The sequence below is a fragment of the Mus musculus genome, chromosome 6 (genome assembly GCF_000001635.26).
Source record: "Mus musculus strain C57BL/6J chromosome 6, GRCm38.p6 C57BL/6J".
In the NCBI taxonomy this organism is placed as follows: domain Eukaryota; kingdom Metazoa; phylum Chordata; class Mammalia; order Rodentia; family Muridae; genus Mus; species Mus musculus.
Window position 1 is genome coordinate 54,509,447 of NC_000072.6, and position 23,621 is coordinate 54,533,067.

The 23,621-nt window shown below is 46.2% G+C and overlaps 1 protein-coding gene and 1 long non-coding RNA gene across 4 annotated transcripts in view; one reads left to right on the forward strand and one right to left on the reverse strand.

The window, feature by feature from the left end:
* Scrn1 (secernin 1) overlaps positions 1–23,621 on the reverse strand; it is a 91,724-nt gene that overhangs the window by 34,653 nt on the left and 33,450 nt on the right. For all 3 annotated transcript variants that reach the window (XM_011241459.2, XM_006506572.2, NM_027268.2), the window contains exons 4-7: positions 16,063–16,265; positions 13,314–13,508; positions 11,254–11,419; positions 2,603–2,783 (exon numbers count right to left, since the gene is read on the reverse strand). In XM_011241459.2, the coding sequence (XP_011239761.1) occupies positions 2,603–2,783; positions 11,254–11,419; positions 13,314–13,508; positions 16,063–16,265 (745 nt within the window). The remainder of the gene's footprint in view (positions 1–2,602; positions 2,784–11,253; positions 11,420–13,313; positions 13,509–16,062; positions 16,266–23,621) is intronic.
* Positions 2,966–23,614, forward strand: Gm52863. Its single transcript, XR_003956308.1, has 3 exons — positions 2,966–9,703; positions 21,751–21,920; positions 23,151–23,614. It is a non-coding gene; the product is annotated as a predicted gene, 52863 (long non-coding RNA).

The following is a 23,621-nucleotide window of genomic DNA, read 5'->3' on the forward strand; positions in this document are numbered from 1 at the left end:
CCATCCCCCCCACCTCCACTGATCCAAACCGCCACCACCATGGGGGCCGATTTAGAATATGGTTACAGCACCAGCCTGCTCAGAAACACTTGCACGGCCACCAGCTGTCCGAAATCAGAATAAATCCTGACTACCGAGTGTCAGTCGAGATGCACTGGCCTCTTGCCTTGTGTATCTATCCCTTCAGCCATATGCATGGCTATCCTCTGTGATATTCTCTCCCCATGGCTCAGGTGACTCTGTCCCCTGGAGGCTCTTTCCACCCTCAGCACTGTGCCAACTTGTGCCCCATCTTCAGAGCTCTGTGGGAGGTCCTTCCTCCAGAATGACATAGCTTCTCTCCGCCATAATCACCACCATTTATGCTGGTATAACTGGTCAACATGGCTGTGTTTCCTATTGCATCATGCCCTCCTGGAGAGGAAGAGCTAGGCTTGTGTCTGCCTTCCAATGGCTGGGGCACAGAAGGCATTCTCAAAAAGGTAGTCCATTGATGGGAGAAATGGCTCAATGCATAAATAAGTGCCACGTCTACCTCCTAGTCACTCCTTTTCTAAGAGGCTGCATCCTAAACCTGGCAATATCTCAGAGTCTCCAGTGTGATGCTGACTTAGGCAGCAGGGTAGCTGCAGAATCGAAGGGGTCAAGGAGAGTGGCTGGGGCTTGGCACTGTGAGGGGCCATTGGTGAAGATTCAACCTGTTTCAGTGGAGAGTGGAGCATATTGGAGACACTGGGCTCAGTGTATAGCCACCAACGATAGTAGCTGATGCGGAATGGAGTTGGTCTGGGCCTGTGACAAGCTAGGTGTGTTAAAGATGGCAGAGCCTGAGAAACGGAGTTGCCCCATCTCTTTGGAGTTCAGAAAATTATGAGTTCCAGATGCCACACCAAGTTTGATTGACACTGCTGGATGTCAATTTTGCTTTGATCTGATTATAATTTAAATATAAGGTGTAGCTTATTCTTCATGTCACAGGATCCTAAGCTAAGAAATGTGGGGTTTTTAAAGAGAACTTGTACTTTTAAAGCATTGAAGCAATTTTGAGACAGGGTCTCTCTAGTCCTCGTCATGGAGTCTGTAGAGAAGCAGGCTGAGCACACATGGGAAGCAAGCCAGTAAGCAGCACTCACTCCTTCATGGCCTCTTACTTCGAGCTCCGGCCATGGCTCCCCTCAATGGTGGATTGTGACCCAGATGTAAGCCAAATAGCAGCAGAAAACAAAGTAGAATAGTGTGGTTTATGTGTGTACGGTGCACATGCACATGTACAGATTACATACCTGTACATATGTATGTTACATGCATGCAAGCATATAAGGCCAGAAGAGGATGTCAGGTGTCCTGCTCCACCTTATTAACTCAAATCATGGCCTGTCACTGAGTCTGGAGCCAGACCGGTGACTAAGAAGCCCAGACAATCCACTTTTCTCCGTATTCCACAGTGCTACGGTTGTGGCTGCAAGCTTGCACAGTTGTGACCAGCCTTTTATGTAGGTGCTGAGGACCCCAGGCCAGATCCCAGCTCATGCTGGCAGTGCAAGCCTACCTAGCCATTCCTCCAACCTGAGTCACTGCCTTTTAAAATCCTTTTTTAGATAACCACGACGCTAAATATAAGAAAGTTGGGGCAGAGAGATGGCTCAGCAGTTAGGAGTGCATAGTGCTCTTGCGGAAGACCTGAGTTCAAATCCCAACATCGACATTGAGCTTCTTACAATTGCCTGTAACTCCAGCAACAGGGGAGGGGGATGCCTGACATCTCTGACTTCCTTGGGCACCTGCAGCCGTGTACACAGAGACAAGGGGATAAATATAAATCTAAAGACGCAAATGAAGTATGTGCTCCCACTTACCTGGAGACAGCTCTTTCCTTCAGGACAGCTTAGACCTAGGAAGAGCTGTGATGCCCGTGGTGGTGGGGAAGCAGGGGAGTAGCTGACAACCACATTCCGTGAAGATGCACCACTAATGGCTCCTGTGGGCATTTACTGGGTGCAAGGGAACACTAAGGGCTTTTCTTCATTGAATTGATGTGCCCTAACTCTATTAACGAAAGCTTTTTCAGGCACAACAGTTGTACTCTGTGGGGCTATTTTAAAAACAAAACAAAACAAAACAAAGAAACCCTGGAACTTGAAAATCTTGTTGTTGGATCATGATAGAATACTTATAACATAGAAGCTACCTTTTTCACACATTTGAGTGTGGAGCTGTTTTGCACACTCATACTGTGATACCCTAAGTTCACACCACTTTGGGGCAGTCACTGTTTAGAAATGGCATATGATGGGTTCCACACAGTACAGTTTTTCACCCCCAGAAAGTAGGCAAAGATTTTAGATTGTGCATCTCTGACACCCCAAGATTAACAGCAGATAAGAAAGAGATTGTCAGCCTTCTGGATTCAGAATAACAGTAAAATGTAGTGGCTTCATTTTCTTTGGCTTCAGGAGGGTTGATAGGGTTTAACATCTGCCTGCATTGTCTTTCTGAAAGAGACCAGTCAGGCTAGAGAGGAGAGAGGTGCATGTGCCCGCCACCTCGCTGTCTCCTTTCTCACTGACCTTCCCCATCCTCCCGCGACCTCCTTCGGGCTCACCTCGTCACTCTCGATGACAGCACGTGCCCACTCGTGTGCCTTGTACAGCTCATGTCGGCGGTCTGGCTTCTCCTGGAACCGAGGTTCCTTTTTGGCTGGGTCATCGTCACCAAAACAGGGTGACTGTGCTTTGGGGACAAGTTTTACATCATCAACAAAGATGAAAGGCTTGAATATGGACCTGGAGTGAAAGGAGAGCTGAGTCAGCAGACTGAGCTGGGTGTCTGGGGTACCCAGTGAGGAGCCCTGTGAGGCAGCCAAGTGCAGGCCAGGAGACACACAACTGCACATTTAGTTACCATTTCAGTAACACCAATGGCCATAAAGGCTGCTGTTGAAACAGACTTCTGCTGCTCTAGGAAGGTGATTGGAGAAGCCTCTTTTTATTGGCAAAGAGGTGTAGGTAGGCAGGGTTCCAGGACAGGGCAAAACAAGCCATGTATTTGAGTGGAAAAGAGGGCTTGCCCGTTTCTCTCCTGGGAAGACAGTGGGTTTTGCTTTTGATCTTAAGGGTCTACCTTCTTGAAAAAAAATCTTTGAAGTATCTCATAGACACTTCAAAATAATATCAGCTAAGCTCAGAGGCCCCCGAGGGGACATGACCAAATAAACAGAAGCCTGGTTGTCTGAGAGCTAGTGCTGACGAGAGCAGGTGCCTGATGCCTCCTGCCCTGTTTGACTCCCATTCTCTTGGCACAATGAGTGTATATCTCAGAGGAAATGCTGAGTCCGGGTGTACGTTCACATGTACTTGTGCATTCTGGGTACACGTCACACATATACACGTACACACTGCAAAGCAGCCAGGAGTATGAAGAGCTGTAATGGGTGAGAGGCACTCACAACTGACTAACAGCTGGAAGAAAGCCTTATTTTTCCCCTCTGCTGTCTACATCCAAAGAACACACTGCTTGGACAGAGAGGCAATTCTGACAGACACCATATAGCCACTTATAATAATAACAAGAGAACATGGACCCTGTATACTCTATGGGTCTTTGATGGATCTGCGTGGTTTACACCTTTTTCTTCTCCTCTCAATGGGCCCACTTCAAGAAGCCATGAAGGAGTTAAAAGTGAGCTGAAACTTTGACTTTCTTAGCTCTGGAATATATGGGTATAGTGCAGTCAGAGCTCCCTTGCCACGGGCCACACAAAGAGTTGTGGACGCCATGACTTGAAAAGGACCTCAAACCAGTCACCCTTGCTACCAAGACATGGCCTCTGTCTCTGGACTTGCAGCATCAACATCTCTCAGAGCCCTGGGCTCGGCCCTGTCCTGCTGAGTCAGAGTCTGCGTTTAGCATGGCCTGAGGGCATTCATACTATCTAAGATTGAGGGACACTGCATGGGCATCGTGCTGAAAAATGACCTCTAGATTCATTTTCTGAGGCCACAGGAGGAAAGGAAAGAGAACTCAAGAGGGAGAAATACTGATCAGGACATGAAAACGTAAGGCCCAGGTTCGTTTAACCTGAGAGCCAAAGGCACCGGAGCCAGGAGAGCCAGGGGTGCTGAATAAGAACAGGTGTCCGGGCCTCTCCTGTCCTCTCAGATGATGCAGATGTATCCACCTGAAGTTCTCAACAAATTAATTTAAAATGAGGAAACGAATGGAGTGGAAAGATGGCTCAGCAGTTACAAGCACTGGTGCTCTTGCAGAGGACCTGGATTCAATTCCCAGTGCCCACACAGAAGTTCACAAGTTCAGGAGAATGGCCTCTTTAGGCACTGCATGCATGTGGGGCATAGACTATATAAATATATGCATATATTTGCATAGAATATGTATATGTATGTGTATGTGTATGTGTATGTATATCCCTATCTGCCAGATAGTAGAACACCTGTTAGACTAGACTGTCTGCAGGGCTCTTGTTCCTTGTTCCTCAGCCATTACTAAAGGAAATTCCAGAAGAGAGGGGAGCTACCTACCCATGGACAGAAGGAACACACTTCTGCTTCCTGCAGCCTTTTGCAAATTGATCTTTGCTTTTCTCTACTGCTGACTGTTGGGTGTGAAAGAGGAGTTACTGCAAAGCTGCAAGCTGGCTAGACCGACTTTGATTACCTCACAAGGGAGAAGAGAGGGAGATGGAGGAAGAAGGGTGTGTACAACACCACAGGCATCAGATCACTGTCACGGGTTGCATACAGTTGTCATCGCAGTAAGCACTGCCCTGTTCCACAGGGCAAGCGGCTCTTAGATGGCTGCAGCCAGTGCACGTGCTACAGCAGTCCTCTCTGGCTGGCACAGGGACCCTTCTGCACACACAGTGCAAACACCCCCGCTCTGGACAGTACCGAGCAGAGCCAGTGACAGACAGCCTGAGGGATGGATGAGGCCTTGCAGCAGGGAGCTACAGTCTCACGGAACTGCTGAGGGGCTGAGTGAAGGCTCCTTGGAAAGACTCCCCCCATTCTCACTGACCCCAGGGCATGGGAAGTTCATCTGTGACATGCTACCTCCGCAGTAAACCAGAAACTCAAAAGGGAGGAGAGATTTCTTTGCTGAGAGTCTTGCCCTGCATACTGTGCCCTGACACACTGATGGCTGAGGAGGACTGTGCCAAGGACCAGACCTAGTGAGAATAGAAGGGGCAAGCAACTGGACAGAGGCTGGGAGTGGCAGTGTGCACCCTCTCCGCATCAGATGTGAGGCCAGAGGTTTTGCTCTGCTTCTCAAGTGGATGGAAGTGATTGCTGTCCCTAAACCTGTTCTGCTATCTCGGTGCCTTTCCATGTCTCTGTCTATAAGGCCTGCAGACTTGTGATTCCAACTTCAGTAAGTTCAGGCCACCCGTAGTCTTTATCTTCTGTATCTTATATACAGGGGGAGCTGGAGTAGCATATAGCAGCTCAGTATGGTATCAGCCTCCCTCACCACCACTGCATGTGAACTTCTTAACGGTGATGTAAGGTGCCAGGCAGCTTCTCTAAGGCAAAGAGCAGCATCTGTTTAGCCTTCTCAACTAACCTTTCTATTTGAAAATTAAACACTAAATTTGAGCAAGTACTCATCATATTTGATACAACCAAAGCTTCCCAGATTCCACTTTTGGTCTGTAAAAAATAAAAATAAAAAATGTTAGCATCCTCAACTGCTAAAAAAATATGAGACATCAATTTGTGGCTGAGGGTAAACTTGAGACTGTATGTAAATTATGTAAGTTATAAATTGTAAGAATTAGGGCTCCTAATGGAGGAGCTAGAGAAAGTACCCAAGGAGCTAAAGGGATCTGCAACCCTATAGGTGGAACAACATTATGAACTAACCAGTACCCCGGAGCTCTTGACTCTAGCTGCATATGTATCAAAAGATGGCCTAGTCGGCCATCACTGGAAAGAGAGGCCCATTGGACACGCAAAATTTATATGCCCCAGTACAGGGGAACGCCAGGGCCAAAAAGGGGGAGTGGGTAGGTAGGGGAGTGGGGGTGGGTGGGTATGGGGGACTCTTGGTATAGCATTGGAAATGTAAATGAGCTAAATACCTAATAAAAAATTAAAAAAAAAGAAAAAAGAAGAAAAAAAATAAATAAATTGTAAGAATTGTTGCTAATAATAAATTGAAACTAAGTGATTGTTTAAATGATGACTGAAGGAATATCTGTCAAATATGTCTGATCATCTGTACACCTGGCCTAGGTTCTACAAAGGAAATGTAGGGCACTTAGCAGCTTGCAAAGATTCTAATGTTTTTGCCAATCTTTAGTACAAAGCACATCTATGATTCTAAATAGATAAGGGCACACCCAGGCATCTTTCCACAGCTGAATCTCGGACAGCAACTTCTTCAGTGTGCCTATATGGGTGTTAATTAATGTCCACAGACAAGAAATGACTTGACCAAGGTCATACATCTAGGTGGTGTCAAGCTGAAACTGCCTCTCCGAGTCATGGCCATTCCTCCCAGCCACTGGTCCAGGCCAGGTTGTTCCAGTGTTCCTGAGGGCTGTACTGCTCCAGGTAGGAAGGAATGGTCCCATTTTATACATGGGATGACTGAGGCTCACAGAGGCCAGTGCTTTGTCCTAAGTTAGATTCTAACTAAGTGGCTAAATTCATATCTTCTAAATAAATGTGCAATTGGCATCCCTCACCACTTCCCATTCTAGATCTTCTGCTTGGCTTTTATACACATGTGCTTTTATACGTATCTGGACAGAGAACAGTCTGACCTCATACACTCTTCTGTTCTTGCTGAAGATAAGATACTCCCCAAGCAGCTATGCTGGGTTGCTCTTGTGACTAAAATCCCTGAGGGACAGGAGACACAGAAAGGAACAATGCAAAGGCTGTAGCTCAGGTGAGTCTTCTCAACCATGACCCTGAGGGTGGGAGTCAGCAGGGAGCTAGCCTAGAATAACCAGTTTCTCCAAAAATGTAGGCATCTTTCTGAATGGCTCATCTGTGGCCATAAGGCAATGTCACTCTAATCTTACATTTAACTGAGAGCAGAGCTGCTCAGTGAAGGAGCTTGCATTGTACAGGAGCACTGGAAAAGAGCACTCTACAGGACCACTGGGGAAGAACACTCTACAGGAGCACTGAGGAAGAGCACTCTACAGGAGCACTGGAAAAGAGCACTGTAGAGGAGCACTGGGGAAGAGCACTGTACAAGAGCACTGAGAAAGAAAGAGCACTGTACAGGAGCACTGAGAAAGAAAGAGCATTGTACAGGAGCACTGGGAAAGAGCACTCTATAAGAGCACTGGGAAATAGCACTCTATAGGAGCACTAAAGAAGAGCACTCTTCAGGAGCACTGGGAAATAGCACTGTACAGGAGCACTGGGAAAGAGCATTGGAAAGGAATATTTTGCAGACTCACTGGGAAAGAGCACTGTACAGGAGCGCTGGAAAGGGACATTGTACTGGAGGAGCACCAGGAAGGAGCACTGTATAGGACCGCTGGGAAGGAGAGCTTCACTTGTGGAGCACAGGGCAACCCTGCAGACAGTGGTCTAGAGCCAGTGGCTTGGAGGCATTTGGAAGGTCAGAAATAGAAGAGAGAAAGAGGAGGAGACTGGCATAGGAGGGACTGAGAATGAAACTGAACAGGGCACAGGTGCTATTTGGTCCTCTAGCCCGTGTATATCTACACTGATGTGCCCTGTGCACCAAAGGCCTCTTGTACTGACTTCCTCAAGGAACGAACAGGTACCCTGTGCAGCTGACAGTTACCCAGACGGTACAATCCGAGCCAATCCATGAGGGGCGCTGTGATCTCAGTGTGATCTCTCCAGTTAACACAGCTCTATCTTCTCTTCCCTGTCGGCTTCCTCATATTATAACTTGAGCCTGTGCAGGTTTGCTTACATGCGAGGGCCTATTGGTGCCGTCCCGGTCTAACAACTATATCTCCTATCTGAGAAATGAGCTCTGAGTTGTGATGCTTGCCCATTTCTGTGGTGTGAACACTCTCTCTTTAGCCAGTTTAGAACCCCCAAAGACATCACAGCACATGGGCTGGCAGAGATGAACACAAGTACTCTGGCAGCCACACTCTAAAACTCTTTCCTTGACAGTCTGAAAGAACCAGGGATCCTCTCTAAATATTCTTTCCCTCCAAACCCGTCACATCCGTGGAGCATCAACAAGTAGTACTTTCTCAGGAAATGGCTCCTGCAGGTCAGAGCCCATTCCCCAAAGCCAACCAGCCCCACTCTGTCAGAAGAGAGGTGCCTGCTAACTCGACAGAGGAGTAACATGGTAGAATTTGTCTCCTCAGTAAACATAATTAAAAGGCCTTTGTCTTCTTTCCCTCAAGCACTCAAATGCATTTTCTTTCACTCTCAAATTTCCATGGTGCCTGGTACTAGAGAGGAGGGGGCACAGAGGATGGAGGGATGAAGGAATGAAGGGATGGAGGCATGCAAGGATGGAGTAATGGAGAGATGGAGGGATGAAGGAATGGAGAGATGGAGGGATGAAGGGATGGAGGGATGAAGGGATGAAGGAATGGAGAGGTAGAGGGATGGAGGGACGGGGGAATGAAGGGATGGAGGGATGGAGGGAAGAGATAGATGTGAAAGCAGCTTTCCAAGATCTATAAATTAATGTTTGGGACATGCTAGGGAAGTACCCAGGAATGCAGAGCCTGTCCATTGATCATGATATGGACTAGGTGAAGCAATTTGTATATCATAATCAGAGTCTCCTGCTCAGAAAACAGCATCTTGAGACAGCTCTACCTTTCAATAGTACCGTAAGTCAGCTGAGATCACCCTAATTTATTACCTGAAAAAACCCAGGGGCAGGTAATTACACTGCCTGCTGACAAAAGACAGGATGTTCAGCATGCCCAATTACAGAGAGGCGCAGAATGAGAGCTAACTGCAGTTCTGAGGAGCGACATGGCCCATTTCACCACGCAAGACAAAACTGAACTGTCTTCTCAAAGGACTGTAATCTTCTACAAGGTCTTTCCAATTAATTTAACCATGAATAATTTTCTTTTAAAACTACTTTCAAGTTTCCATTTAGTACCAGAAGGCAATTTCACAATTCATTTCTATTATTGGATTAAGTGGCCTGCTTCAACCTGGGCAATTGTATTCTTTTCTCTGAGTGTTCTGGTGAGGATAAGTCTCATATCCTAAGCAAAGTTAGGGTAGGACCTCTGGACAGGGCAATGGAGCGTGGCCTGGTCAGACCCACTAGTTGAAAAACTCTGGTTTCCTTAAGGAGTAATGTCTGTCCACCTTGGCAGAACACTCCAGACTGAAACAGAACTCTCACAGCTCCTGTAGGCCCACGGAACCCCTGGGAGGCAAGTCTTAGCCTAGAGGAGGGGGCTAGATGCAAAGAGGTGTGAAAAATGGGATCTGCTAGGCCAAGACACGGAGGAAGGTGGAGATAAAAATCAAGACTGAGCAGATGGAGTGGGGGAGGATCATCCAGAGAGGGTGCCAGGAATACTGCAGCGTGAAAGACACCAGGGAGGACCAGCAGCAGGACCATGAGGTCAGCTGGGCGTGGTGAGTAGGAAGTCAGGGAGGGACGGACAGAAGCCTGATCACCAGCCTCATATGCAGGAAGCTGCACACCCAGCCAGTTCCAGTGCTTCAGGCCCATGATGTGAGAGACTGATGGACAGGTAAGGGAAGAGGAGGGCTAGGAAAGAGGTGAGAATGGAAGGGATGAGGCAAGAGGAGGAGGGAGAGGAAGGTAGGGAAGGGAAAGGGAAGGAGGGAAGGAAGAAAAGGAGGGAAGAGAGAGAAGGGAGGATAAGGGAAGAGGAGGAGAGGGGAGGAAAGGAAAGGCCTTCTTCCCCTGTGAGGTTCTGGCCCTCAGCGCCTCATCTTTACCACCCTTTTCCATATACACACGCTGTCCCTAATTATGCAACAAGCATGATATTTCATATGTAGTAAGTGCCTGGCAATTTGTCAGTGGGCTGTAAAAAGAACTACTTATACAGTGCATTGTCAGAAGTATCTACTGGTGTCAATAATAGTTTAAAAAATAAAGCTAAGTGGTCAAAGAGGTGCTTCAGCCATCTGAAACAGTCTCTAGGAAAGGAGGAAGGCACGGTAGGAGGAAAATGTTTTGGCCACAAAAGGCCAGGAAATTAATAACAGTGGGTTCTTCGGGAGCAAATCTAACAGCTTAACAACGGCCATTCAAACAGCGCTCACGGATTCCACTAACCTGAAAACACTGGAGAAAACTTTCGCCTGAAAGTTTTCCCGGGATGACAGGTTCCGGGGCTCACCTCTCACATTTAGTTGAGGGTAGGTTTGGGTCAAGGCAGCTGTATTTTTCAGACTGTCCTCATTGCGCAGGTTTAGAAACCTCTGGCTGGTTAGTTCTAAGGGACATGACCCATGACTGCATGCCTGGATGCTGCCAGGGAGAAGGGCTGCTGTCTGCCTGGCACAAAAAGATGCTCTTTATAAATAATTGCTAAGCCTATTGTGAATTATTAGTTTGTCTCCTTTCGTCTTCTCAACAACACAAAGGCAGGAGCAGGGTTATCCCGTTGTAACTACAAAAGTCAGTACTTACACAACTGCTAGGTGATAGAGAGAGGACTCCAAACCTGACTGTCCTTCTTGGAGGATGTGCCCACAGTACTGTGCAGGACTGCCTCCTGCTGAAGTGGGCAAAAAGCAGCTCCCCAAACACAATGTCAAAAAAAGTGGCAGGTGCTTCCATCTGTATTCTCCCTGGACCATTTTGTCCAGTAATTCACAAGAACTGACTTTTTGTAAACCTTTGGCATCCCTGTAACTGTGGGGTTTTTTTGTTTGGTTGGTTGGTTTTTTTGTTTTTGTTTTTGTTTCTTCGAGACAGGGTTTCTCTGTGTAGCCCTGGCTGTCCTGGAACTCATTCTGTAGACCAGGCTGGCCTCATACTCAGAGATCCACCTGCCTCTGCCTCCCGAGTGCTGGGATTAAAGGTGTGCACCACCATGCCTGGCTTGTAACTGTGTTTTATGCATCTTTGCATCTTCACCTATAACCCAATGCTTGGCCCATGATCTATACTCATAAACAATAATTGGGTTCCATTACTGGAATGAACATTATGCGGTTTCAGCCAAGCATCCCAGGCTAAGAACTGAGAAATGTCAGTTAAGTATCCAAGGGAAGGGCATGGTCGGAGGCGTGTACTTACTGCCCATATGACATGTTTTAGACATACCTGGAAGGATCTGGGGTCCCGGTGAAGTAGTGGATACACGGTGAACTTCTGTTCTGAGGCAAGACAGACACTATACTGGCTGTGGTGAGGAAAGACTCAGAATCTATGCAAACACCACTGGCTTTGTCTCGTAAGATGTTAATCATCGTCTGCACAGTGATGCTTTCTGAGAGAGAGAGAGAGAGAGAGAGAGAGAGAGAGAGAGAGAGAGAGAGAGAGAGAGGGAGGGAGAGAGAGAGAGGATATGATCATATATAACTGTCAAGACTGCCAACCATAACTGATTCACTTCTCGTCACTTTTTACCAATAAGTATCCTGAAGTCATACCTGCAAACATAACTTATCAACTACTGAATGTAATTCCCAGTTGCTCTGGCAATTAGGTTTGGCCGGCCACGTGATAAACTCTGGCCAATGAGAGATGAGCAGAAATGGTGTGTGCACATCTCTGGGCATGTCCGTGTTCTGTCCTTCATTTTTTCCTTCTGCCTTCCTGCTGGCTGAGAGAGGCCAACAAGTTGTTCCCAAGCTGCAGCCCAATGTTGAGCAGAAAGTCCCCAGCCCTGAACTGTCTCTTGCCACATAGATGCTGATATGGGAAAGCAATGGCTTCCGTTTCCTTAAGCCATGTTCATTCAGATCTCTTTGTTACAACTTTACCTCTACCTCAACTCATGCAATAACTGAATAGACACAAACATGAAACTGTGAAGCCTGAACGTGGCCCTCTACATTCTCACCCTCATACCTGCTTGCCATTCGAGGTAGGTACACTGACTGAAGAAGGACCACTCTGCAGTGTGAACCACAGGTGGCAGCACCTAGAGTACTCAGTCTTCAGGACTCCTCATTCTAAATTCACAGGAATGGATTATGTCCTTGACACAACCCCATTCCGACAGGTTCTCCTCTGGTTATGTTCTATTAAACAGTCTTGCAGCTGAATGTCATTGTTCATGCCTATAATTCCTTCATTTGGGAGGCTGAAGCAGGGGACACTCTCCCCACAGCAACTTCTCGGCTTCATCACTGTAGACCAAAGGTGGCTATCGGCAGTTCACAATGAAATGGATTCGTGCATTGGTTTGAACCTGGCATGTCCTCCAAATGCCTCGTTGAAGGTTTGGTCCTCAGGCTATGTTACTATTGTGGAGGGCCTAATAATATAAGGAAGATGGGCTCACTGGGCAATGTGACCCTGAGGAGATATTGGTACTCTGCCTCATCCCCACTGCTTCCTGGCCACCATGAGGTAAGAGGCTTCCTCAACGTGCTTCAGCTACCGTGATACCTGTCCCCATTTCAGACCCAAAAGCAACAGAGCAACTGATTCAAAAATTTCTGAATCTGTAACTCAAAGTAAATGTTTCCTCCTGGTAAGTATTTTTATCTTAGGAATTTTATTACAGTGATAAGAAAACTGACTAGCATGGTATGACTATTTTCCAACAAAACTTTATTTACAAAAGAAACCACTGCTAGAGTTGCAGCCATTAGTTCTAAATGATCAAGTTTGATTGACAGATATTTATGTAGAACTAGCAAATAGGAAATGTGACCATTATTGGACTGGGGAGGGGGGGTAATCTATTCATACATATAAACAAGGAGCAATTTGTTTAGTACACTTATCTAAATATGGATTCTTAATTAGAATTTAGCAATGTGTGGCATTGCTGTATGCCACAAACAGGTGATAGAGAGGACTCAGTTCAACAGTGCAGTGCAGAAGTTCATGGAAGAAAGTTATGCTCAGGCACAATGAGAGGATCTCAAATGAGTAGAAGGCTTATCCTGCAGGCACAGTAGGAGGAGAGGGGCTCTTCTAAGTTTCTGGAGTTCTAGGGAGGACCCCAGTAAGTATCACAAATGTTCACATGATAACAGCAGTGTTCAGCATCAGTAGAAACAAGAAACCCATACAGGTTCCTATAAGTTGTAGAAGCTGCATGTAAACTCACCAGGGATGTGAGGTACAACTTTGTGTTTACCATACTAGGCTTATTCTCTACCCCTCCTCTTTGTCCACCCTCCAAAGTTTGGAGCAGGGTAACTTACCTTCTTGCTTTTCTAAGCTGTCTTGGCCTGCACAGCAGTCCAAACGGTCATCGGCTGGAGAAAAAACCTGGGCAAAGTTGAATTCGTCGTCTCCCGTCCACCAGCCTTGACTCTGAGCATAAGTCCTGAGTTCTGGGTGCTCTTCATCCAGCTTAGTCGCGAGGGAAAGATGGTTGCAAATGCACCTCACTCCCTCTGCAAAGAGTTCGATGTGTGGTTAGTGAAAGGGAGCCGAGACTCCAGGAAGGAATCAGTGCCATTTCTGAAGAGAGAAGCACAAAATCCTTGATCCTCCCTCCAGGAGACATCCCAAAAGGTTCAGTTTGTCTCCATCGGACATTGTTACAGCTTAGATGGACGTCACGTTCACTGATCTTAAGTTCACAAACACTCAAGGCCTTTCGTTGTGACTGAATAAGCCTCAAGCATACATGGCGACAGGGAAACTGAACAGGTCTTTGGAAGGACTTCTCAGGAAACTCGGGATATATGTCTGGCTCCTCTACGGGGCTACGCCACAACCTTCACAGGCTCCTTCTCCCCAGGAACACGCTCCTACCGGAAGAACACTTCTGCCACCCCCACCCCCATACCCTCAGACAGGTGAAGGGCGACTTGGTCGCTAAGCTTCAAGGTGCTGTCTAGACTGCGGAGGCTGGGTCACCATTGCTAAATCACAGAGGCTGCTCCCAGAGAGTGTGCCGAGCTTCCAAATTCCCGGAGAATGAAGTGAGAAAGAAAAGGCTACCTTAGAGCTCTCTCTGCCTGAATCCCACCACAGTAGAACCCTTACAGCCTGAATCCGGGTGCCTTGAAGTCAAGTCAGCTGGACCCTTTTCCCAGGATTCCTTGTTTTGATGATTTATACCTCCAAACTATTCACTCTTGACTGACAGGCTCCTTTTTTCCTAAAGGGTATCACTAGTGTAAAATTCTAATTAAGCAACAGAAAACAGTTATGATCCAAAAAAAAAAAAAAAAAAAAAAAAAGAAAAACAAACAAACAAACAAAAAACAGTGATATTGAGACCATTCATGCTGAGCGATTCAAAGAAAGAAAGGGTCTTGAGAACTCCACTGAGGTTATTTTCCTAGAGGCTAGTTTATAGTACACACTTGTTTGGGGGTTTTGGTTTGTTGTTGTTGTTTGTTTGTTTGTTTGTTTGTTTGTTTTTTAAAGAATCAGAACCGAGAGGACAGAGTTCAATAACTCCTACCGCCATCAGTCTATTGCTGCTGGAGTCAGAGAACATGAAACTGATGAGAGGGAAAAAAATGGCTGTTCGAAAAAAAAAAATGTTTAGTGAAAAACAACACTCATTTTGTAGAGATGGACCTTTATAAGCGAGGCTTTGAAGAAAGCCGTGCTTCTGAATGTAGCTACAGATCAAAAAGTCTTAGATTCTACTTAAAAGCAACTGGATGGCTTTGAAGCACAGCCCATCCGCTTTCCCGGGAGAGCCATTTGATAGCATTGCTTTATCTCAGGGAGGTTTGTGTAAAGGAGTTTTAAGTTCCTATAGGGGAAGGGGAGCTGGAGGTCTGGGGGTGGGAGGGGAAACCTTTTGTTCTGCAAACGCTCTAAGACCCCAGGAATCGTGCACAGGTCCTGAGAAATATGCTGGGCACGCCATGGAGGTAGGAAAACTCGCTGATGGCTTTGCTAGCCTGTTCCACATCCTGTGAGAATGAGAAGACACAGTCTCCACGCACACAGAGAACTGGTCTACCCTCTTGTTCTCAGCAGGATAACTTTGTGCACAGAACATTTGCTAATTGTGGGGGAGCCTCCGTCACTGGAACCCGTGCACAAAACCAGGTTTGACTCCCAGTGACTGCCAAGATCTGGCTAAGGTCTGATTTCGTTCTGATTATCTAAAAACTGGAGTAGCAAACAGATTGCATACCTAATATCTTCCATAATTAACTGGTAAAGACTTCATAATAAACTCAGCTGAACAAAAGTATGCAGTGGTGTAGAGGCTCAAGAAAAGGACAAGAGTTGCCCTACTAGCCGGAGATACCTCGAATTTGGGAAGGGAGAATGTTGATGCACACAGTGTGTATTTATCATCTTGTCGCAAGGAGTGCAAAGGGACCACCAATGACCAGTTTTCTTTGGAGGTATGTAGGACGTTCAGGAGCCCGTTAGCCAATTCTAGTACTCTATCCGATTGGGAATCTGAGGGAGAGCCCTGCAGTGGTGGTACACTGTCTCAGCACTGAACCAGAAACAAGAAGCAGCATGAACCAGAGGGGCACTTCTCATGTAGATGGCCAAGTCTATGATGCCCTCCTAGGGATGGAGTCTCAGATGTGTGACCTGGTTGGCACCCAGTAGCACTCGGTAGTGTTCACAGACCCAAGTTTCTACTTTAGAGGATGAGTCTAAGCTTAAACAGCTGTGGAGCCAGGAGTGACAAGGGATTGGTTATTATGATCCAAGACTCCTCATTCCCTTGCCTAACCCATAGTCATGGTTTATAGTCGAAACTAGATATGTCAAAAAAGCAAACAGGAAATGTAAAGAATTAGATGGGCACTTTCTGAGGCTTGATATCCCTTCAGGAGACTCCGGATACACCTCTGCAAGCAGGTACTTGGAAGTGAAAGGCATGCTTAAGCCTGAAGCGGGATGCATAGAGGATGGACCACAGCACCACAGCTCTTCTGGGCCAGCCCAGCATGTCTGACCAGCATAACTTCAGGGTGTCCTATCATCAAAAGTCTTTATCCTGTACCCCCTTACCTGTGATTCTCTCAGCAGCCCAATACTTCCCTACAGTCTCCAGCACCCAGGCTTCATCTCGGTCCACCAGCAGATATGCACTTTGGAAGCTATGGCAGGAGTGGGCATCTTCATAATAATTTCCACCTTGTCCGTGCTCATCCAATAAAGAAACAATGATGTCTAGGGCTTCTTTAGCTGTTGTCCCTCGTTCTAAGCCAAGCCTGAAGGAAATCAGACGGATATCTCTGTCATTTCAGGCCACATGATCATTACCATAACAAGGGAAGGCTGGAACAAGGTTAAGTGAGGAAACATGCCAATATGTACAAACATGTTAAATACTCAGACCAATATATGAACTGCTTAATAGAACTTGAACTCAAATGCCTCTCTTAACACATCCAATTATAAACTGTAGAAATGTGTTCTACTGTCTTTAGATTTGATTGCCTTTCATAAGAATAGAAATATCAGGAGCCAATGACTATACTCTCTGTACTGGAGGTCAGCCCTTCTTGCTCTTGGCTGACCATATGTCCCGTACAACTGACCAGCTCCCTCCTGACTACTGCCTAAGAAAAAGGGAATCTCCCTAGCTTGGGTCAATCATTATTCTATGTTGGGTATTTTGGGTACTGTTATAGCCTATTTGCGCCTCTTCGAAGTTCATGTTAAAAACCTAGCACCAATGAGATGGTATTAGGTAGTGGGTCTTCCGGGAGATGATGAAGTCATGGCAGTGGTACCATCATGAGTGCCAATAGTGTCCTTTATAAAAGAGACCTCCTCAGAGGTCTCAGAGGCCTCCTTTCACCATTGGAGGACATGGTAAATAGGTGCTGTGTATGAATCAGAATGCATCCACATTAGACATTAAATACTGCTACTTTGATCTTGGACTTCCTTGTTTCAAAAACTATGCACAATACATTTCTGTTAACAATCCCATTTAAGGTGTCTTGTTGCAGCATCCTATAGTAGACTGAGAAAACTGGTTCTAAGTGTTTGGTTGCCATCCATTGTCCTCTGGGCATGTAATTTGCTCAGAGATCTCACTGGGAACAGGTTATGTATGACTTGTCCTTTTTCTACATCCCTCCCTCCTACATGTCAGGCTGTATCAACTGATGCTCTTTACAGCATCAACTATCAAAAGAACATAGATTCCATCTAAAGTGAGCCAGACATCTTCTTTCCCCAGCCCTATCAGTGAATCAGCCTGTCAAGGAGCGTACAGACACTTCCTTCTGCGTGACCTTAGACAGCTTGCATAATAGATGTGAACTTCAGCTTTATACCATCTAGAAAACGTGCCAAGGTCACCAGGGTGTTATAAGATAATAAACATGAAAACACACAGCCCTAATGGTGGAGCCATGCTAGTAAGCAATCACCTCCAGCAGGTGGAATGCTGTGGCCCAGAAACTCAGAGAGCAAGGGACCTCGCTCCAGCCCCTGTTATGCTACTTGATGGCAAAATGACCTTAGTCATGTGACCTTTATAGCTGTTTGTCCTCATACTGGCAACGAGCACACACTATCAGCTCCTTGTCAAGCTAAGGAGACAGAAAGCAGCCCATGAGATGCATGTCGTTCGTTTATTCAGTTGAACTACTATTCGGCTCATAGGCACTCATATCTTAGAACAGGTGACAGAGCTACTCAGGTTGAGTCGTAACCTGTCCTTAATAAATTCATGACTTGAGAAGTAATGACTATTTAAAATCTCCCCCATTGAATGTGTCTTAAGGCATGTCCCACTGTGCTGTCATGAGGAAGAAAGGATAATGCAACTGCAAGCTGTAGACTGAGCCCTGTAATTGGCTTATGTTCATGGTCAGAGCATCGTACACCAATTCACTCGACAGGGCTCCTTTTAAGCTTACTTAGGAAGACTTGATTACAGAGCCATAATCTACAACATTAAGCCTTTAAAGAGTAATGTGAGAAAATCCTGAGCCTTGGAATTCTCAAATAGGGTAGCTGGGCCTCTCAAACTGTCGTCTGAGAACTCCTTCTCTCAAAGGCAGCACATTCCCCCTCTGGCATGAATAAAGAAAACATTCTCACTGGAATCTACATGAAGTAGACTTTTCTGTGCCAAAATGAGGAACATCCCAAAGATTTGGAACAAAGTCTTTTCCAGGGTCTTTGGTCACAATGCCTCATGTGACCCCAGGCCTCTGCAAGATAAAATATGACCCGCAGGAGCATACTTTGGGAGCATGCAGCAGTGGCTGGTGTAATGATCTTTGGAGAATTCCTGTTCTGCAGGTTCTAGTGTACGTGGCTGATGTCCTGGCTGCTGGAATCCCACCCAGGTTATGTACCGGTACTTTTCCTCCATCCCAAAATGCAGGTAGGAGTCTAACTTCACTGCTCCTCAGATCAGCACCATGGGTTAATTGCTATCTATGCCTTTAACCCACATGACCAGTCCCACCTGGCCTCCTGGCCATGGAATGAGGATATAATTGCCCACTGCACAGTACAAGGTAGATAAGGACACTGGGACTTCACCCACTCCTCCTAAGCTCAAGAGATACAGATGAATCCCAAGTCACTAGACAAGAGGACACCACTCAGCATCCTAAGGCACGTTTTCAAGTCGTCCCATCCATTCTCACCTCTGGATGGGTTCAATGCACATTTTCCAAATGAAAAGAGCATGTTTCTGACCCAATGCCTAAGTTGACTTAGTGGCTGTGCCTTAGCCTACCTAATATAGACCAGGACAAAGATGAGTTGGAAGGACCCAAGCTAGTCTCATTCAAACATCTACATCCTTCTAAAGTGCTTTGATCAAGTTATTCTGGCTCTGAGAGTTAGACATTCCTAAATTCAATTCTTGGTTTTGTGAGAGGAAAGAAATGAGGCTCAGGGCCTGAAAGACCTCGTCAGACAGAACCCACACTTTGGTTTAGAAATTTTCCCGCTGAGCTTTGCTGTATCTATGACTCTGTAGATTAGAAGGGGCTCTCCTCTACACCCCAAACTGGATTGAGTTTAGCAAACCACTGCTATTCTGAAGCAAATAATGAAAGTAATTGATAGACGACCCCTAGAGGACTTTGCTCTCAGGGACTCTGTTCTTCGTGCAAATTACCCTACCCCTTCCTACCAACACATCTTCACAATCCCGCTGGTTTTTAGTCTTTTGGACATTTAGAAGAGTCTCGGCCTTTAGCAAGGGTCGGACTCAGGATGATACTAAGAACAGAAAGTTTGTGCCTGTCTTCAAGTGCTGAAGCCGCTTCTCCTGTTTGGGGCAATTAGAGCTTTGGGAAGTGGTTAGGCCATGACGGTAGTCTGTGGTGAGATTAGGGTCCTTATCAAAGAGACACAAAAGGTTGTCCTCTCTGTGTTCTGGCCTTCTGTACCTCAGATGGGACCTGTTGGCACTGTGATCTTGAACTTCCACGCCTCTAGACCTGAAATACAACATATCTGTCATTTAAACCTCCCAGGACGTTATGACTTTGATACAGCATTCCACACGGACCAAGAAAAGCGATAAGGGGATGTTCTGTGCTGTGTGGACTTGAACTTTAAAATTTATGAAGGTCATTGTTTTATTTTGAGTTCCTATTGGCTCAGCTGGCCAGTCCGACCAAACTGGAGTTGCATGTGCTAAAGATCCCATCACTGGAGCTTTTGGGGACAGTGATCGTCCACTCTTACCCCTCTTTAATGAGCAATACATTCTAGTCTGTCTGAGTCAGCATAAGGACATCCCTGTAGCTGTAACCCTTACAGAAAAGTAACCCAAAGTCACCTAATACTAATGGGTTTCTTTTTTTCTTCCCCATGTTATTCTGTTTCTCCATCTCCACTCTATAAAGTCAGTGCTCCACTCTTGTCTGCTGGGAGCTTTCTGCTCTCCAGAGTGAAGGCTGCCCGGGTTCCTGCATCAGGAACAAACGCCAACTCAGTCTAAAACTGAATCTGCTGTCATTTCATCTTCTGACAGGGGAGAGGGTGTTTGAGACCTTTTGACTCCTTTCCATCTCAGTGTTCTGTCTCACTGGAAGAAGTAAAGCATGGTCTAATCTGGAGAGAAGTGGTACCTGGCGTTCCGAGTTCAGTCACCCTCTAGCCCTGGGGTGCTGGGCAAGCCACTTAACTCCCCTAATTTCCAGTTGCTCACCTACCATAAGGAATTAGAAAACCTAGCTCTTTGGCTTGTTATGAGTGTTAAATGAAATATCACATATAAAGGCAGTTTCCCGAGACAGCTAGGGAAATAATGACTATAACTGTGCCCGAGCTTCCCCTTTCCCATTACCTGTGAGCTCCCATGGTCACTAAGAACCTGCCCAAAAAACACACATGCCTTTCCAGCTTTTCCTCAACTTTCTTTCAAGATCTTCTGAGATCTCTGACACCAGGAGCAGCTGGTGGGTTGTGTTTAGAATGACAAGATGCTCTGAAGCAATGAGACTGGCCAGGTTTAATGCCAACGCCAAACTCAACGAGAAGCAGGAAACGTCAGTGTGCAGGACGATGGCTCAGAGGACCAGAGTTCAGACACCATGTAATGCGGGGTGCTCACCTATGATTCCAGCTCCCTGGGAATTCAAAGGCAGAGGAACAACCAGAGCAAGCTGACTGGTAAGGCTAGCTCTACCAGAATGCTCTGGATCTTGCTGAGAGACCCTCCCTGAAAGAATGAGGGAGCAAAGTGGTACAGGAAGACTCTGGACCGTGGGCCTCCACATGCATGCACACACAGTGCACACATAGACACATGAAATGAAGGGTGGGGGGAGTCTGCAGAAAAAGAAGAGGATGAAACCAGAGTGTAAGGGGCAGGGGCAGTGCATGACCAGAAAGCAGCTCTCTCCAGAGCCAGCTGGCACCCCACCTACTCAGAGAATGGAGAACGGAAGTGAAACTTAGGGGATTTTGAGCTAGCTGCTAATCCCTCATCATCTTTACACCACAGGTGTTGGGAAAGCCACAATTTAGGGCTGCCACCCCAGTCTCACTTCTAGCTGATTATTAGGTTTTCCCTGCATACTCTGTCTGATGCCAAATGCCTCCTGGGCCTCATCATGATGGAGGCCAACAGGAACCATCAGAACAGATAGACCTTAGATTAATGGACTCCAGGTATAAGAGACACTTTGACTTCCAAAAAAAAGACCCCCTATTTTAATGTTAGCTCCTGCTTGCAGCTTGGTACTTGGATCTGTAGTCACTAAGAAGCAAAACTATGTGTGTTTGTGTGTGTGTGTGTGTGTGTGTGTGTGTGTGTGTGTGTTTACATGGCTCTTGGTGTTGGGGGATCTGGGGAGAGGATTATTCAGAGATACATAGGAAGGGAAGGAAGGAAGGAAGGAAGGAAGGAAGGAAGGAAGGAAGGAAGGAAGGAAGGAAGAAGGAGGGAGGGAGGGAGGAGGAGAGGCAAGGGAACAGACAAAGCTTGGCTTTTTACCACTAAGAAAGAATTATAACAAGTGTTGCTTAATGCTTACATTCCTACACACCTCTAAGAAGCACATGAAAATCATACCTTTACCCTGAAGGCAGTGCCTCATAAACCAAGGCTGTCACTCAGTTTTGTTTCTTGGAGCTGACGTGTGGATGGAGAGCACAAAGGACCAGAGTGTGCAGATGGAGAGCAGCTACATTCTTTGAATAATCAGCCCCAGTCTCACAGACACTTGAAGTCGCATGTGAAATATAAATAGCCTGCTCTTCCAGGAGCTGCCCAGGAAGCTGGCAGCCAAGCACAGAGGACAAGCGAGGACAGCGCAAGAAATGATGCTGCTAATAGCAACGGTTGGAAGAGCCATGAGGAACATCCTGAGGAAGGTGTTCTCCAGCTGTGCAGCAGTGTATTCTCGGCCATATGCTCCACCTGCCTTGCTGAGGTAGACTGTGGGCCAACCCCGTGTACAGTGTGTGTGTGTGTGTGTGTGTGTGTTGGGGGGTGTACTTGCCTTCCTAGCAGGCTCCTGGGCAGTGTTTCTGTGGACGGCCATGCTTTGTGAACCTTGCCACGTGCAGTGCTGTGGTTTTGATCTACGGTATCCACAGCTCCTCAGTTAACACTGGGGCTCAGGAGTTGCTCATAGGACTTGCTTGATATGAAAGATTAGTTTTAACCAGTTTAAAGCTGGGACCAGACTTCTGAACTTGACCCTGAACTTAGAAGTCTACTCTAGGTACAGACTATGTGCCCCTCCAAGAAGTGGCCAGGGTCACGGGATTTGTCATACCATTCCTATTGCAGTGACTCTGTGTGAGCCAGGGGAGGTGTCAACTTAAATGGCTTCAGGTCAGCCATTATCTACTCCTGCATTTGCTATTATTGCAGACCTTGATCACTCTCACAGCAATCATTATCCGCCAAATACATCTTCTGGGTCCCTACCCTTCAGTCCTGTAGACTCACCCCTGGAGCACATCTCCCCTGAGCATCTCAAATGCCCCAGGCAGGGGTCTATAGAATGCTAGCTCTGGAATTCACACTCTGCAGTGTCTGTGAGGGGCTAGCTCTGGAATTTCGTACCACGCCTGTGTCATCATATCCCAGACCTCCCTGCTTCTTCTCTGTCACTTTCAGTCGTCCTTAGATTTGTGCTGTTCACTTAAAATTGACATTCACACGGGTGCTGTGACCCTTCCCGTTAAATTTTATACTTTCAGTATTGTTTATATTTTACTCACTGATCCATCACTGAAACGAAAAATAATTCATGGCAGAATCAGATCCAATTTTTTATATCCTCATTCAAACTTAATCCTAACAATATAACAGTGGTTCCCAATCTGTGGGTCTCCATCCCTTTTGAGCTCAAACGACCCTTTCAGGTATCCTGCATATCAGGCATTTACATTACAATTTATAACAAAAGCAACATTACAGTTATGAAGCAGCAACAAAAAATAACTTTATGGCTGGGGGTCACCAAAACATGAGGAAATGTATCAAAGTATCTCAGCTTACAAAGGTTCATAACGTCTGATATATAAGTTCATTAGGTTGTATAGATGTTTGGTCTGATTAAATTGTGTGTGTGATATTATGTATTTATTTGCAAAGCTTTTAATAATAATGTTTAAAACATAACTCTCTTGGTTTGTTTGTTTTTTATAAGGATCGGTGCTGTTCCGCTTGCTGTCCTCCCTGTAAGTAGACTCCAGTCTCTTTGCAGCCATGAGCTTTTTCACGGCGGAGAGTAAAGAGCACACTGATCCTGAGCAGGCTACACTGCTCACAGGGTGGAGAATCTCAGAAAGAAAACGTGCTCTCTGCCCACACTCAAAAGTTAGCTTTTAGGATTAGGATTTCTGCCAACTCCCTAGGTCCCAATCTGCAAAACTATCACCAAGCCGTAGACCAGGGGCTTAGAGATGATTTTGTGGCTGACTCTTCATTTTGGGGTTTCTACTAAATGTAGATGTTTATTTAAAAGAAACCACACATTAGGGGAGCTGCAAAAAACAAACCCAAAACTTGGTTTCTACATGTTTTATGGAGAGAAAACCCGTTGAACACATAAAGCTTTTTCTGCCTTTTTCCCCCAAATTCTTATTTTACCCAGACTAACATCTTAGCACTCAAGAGG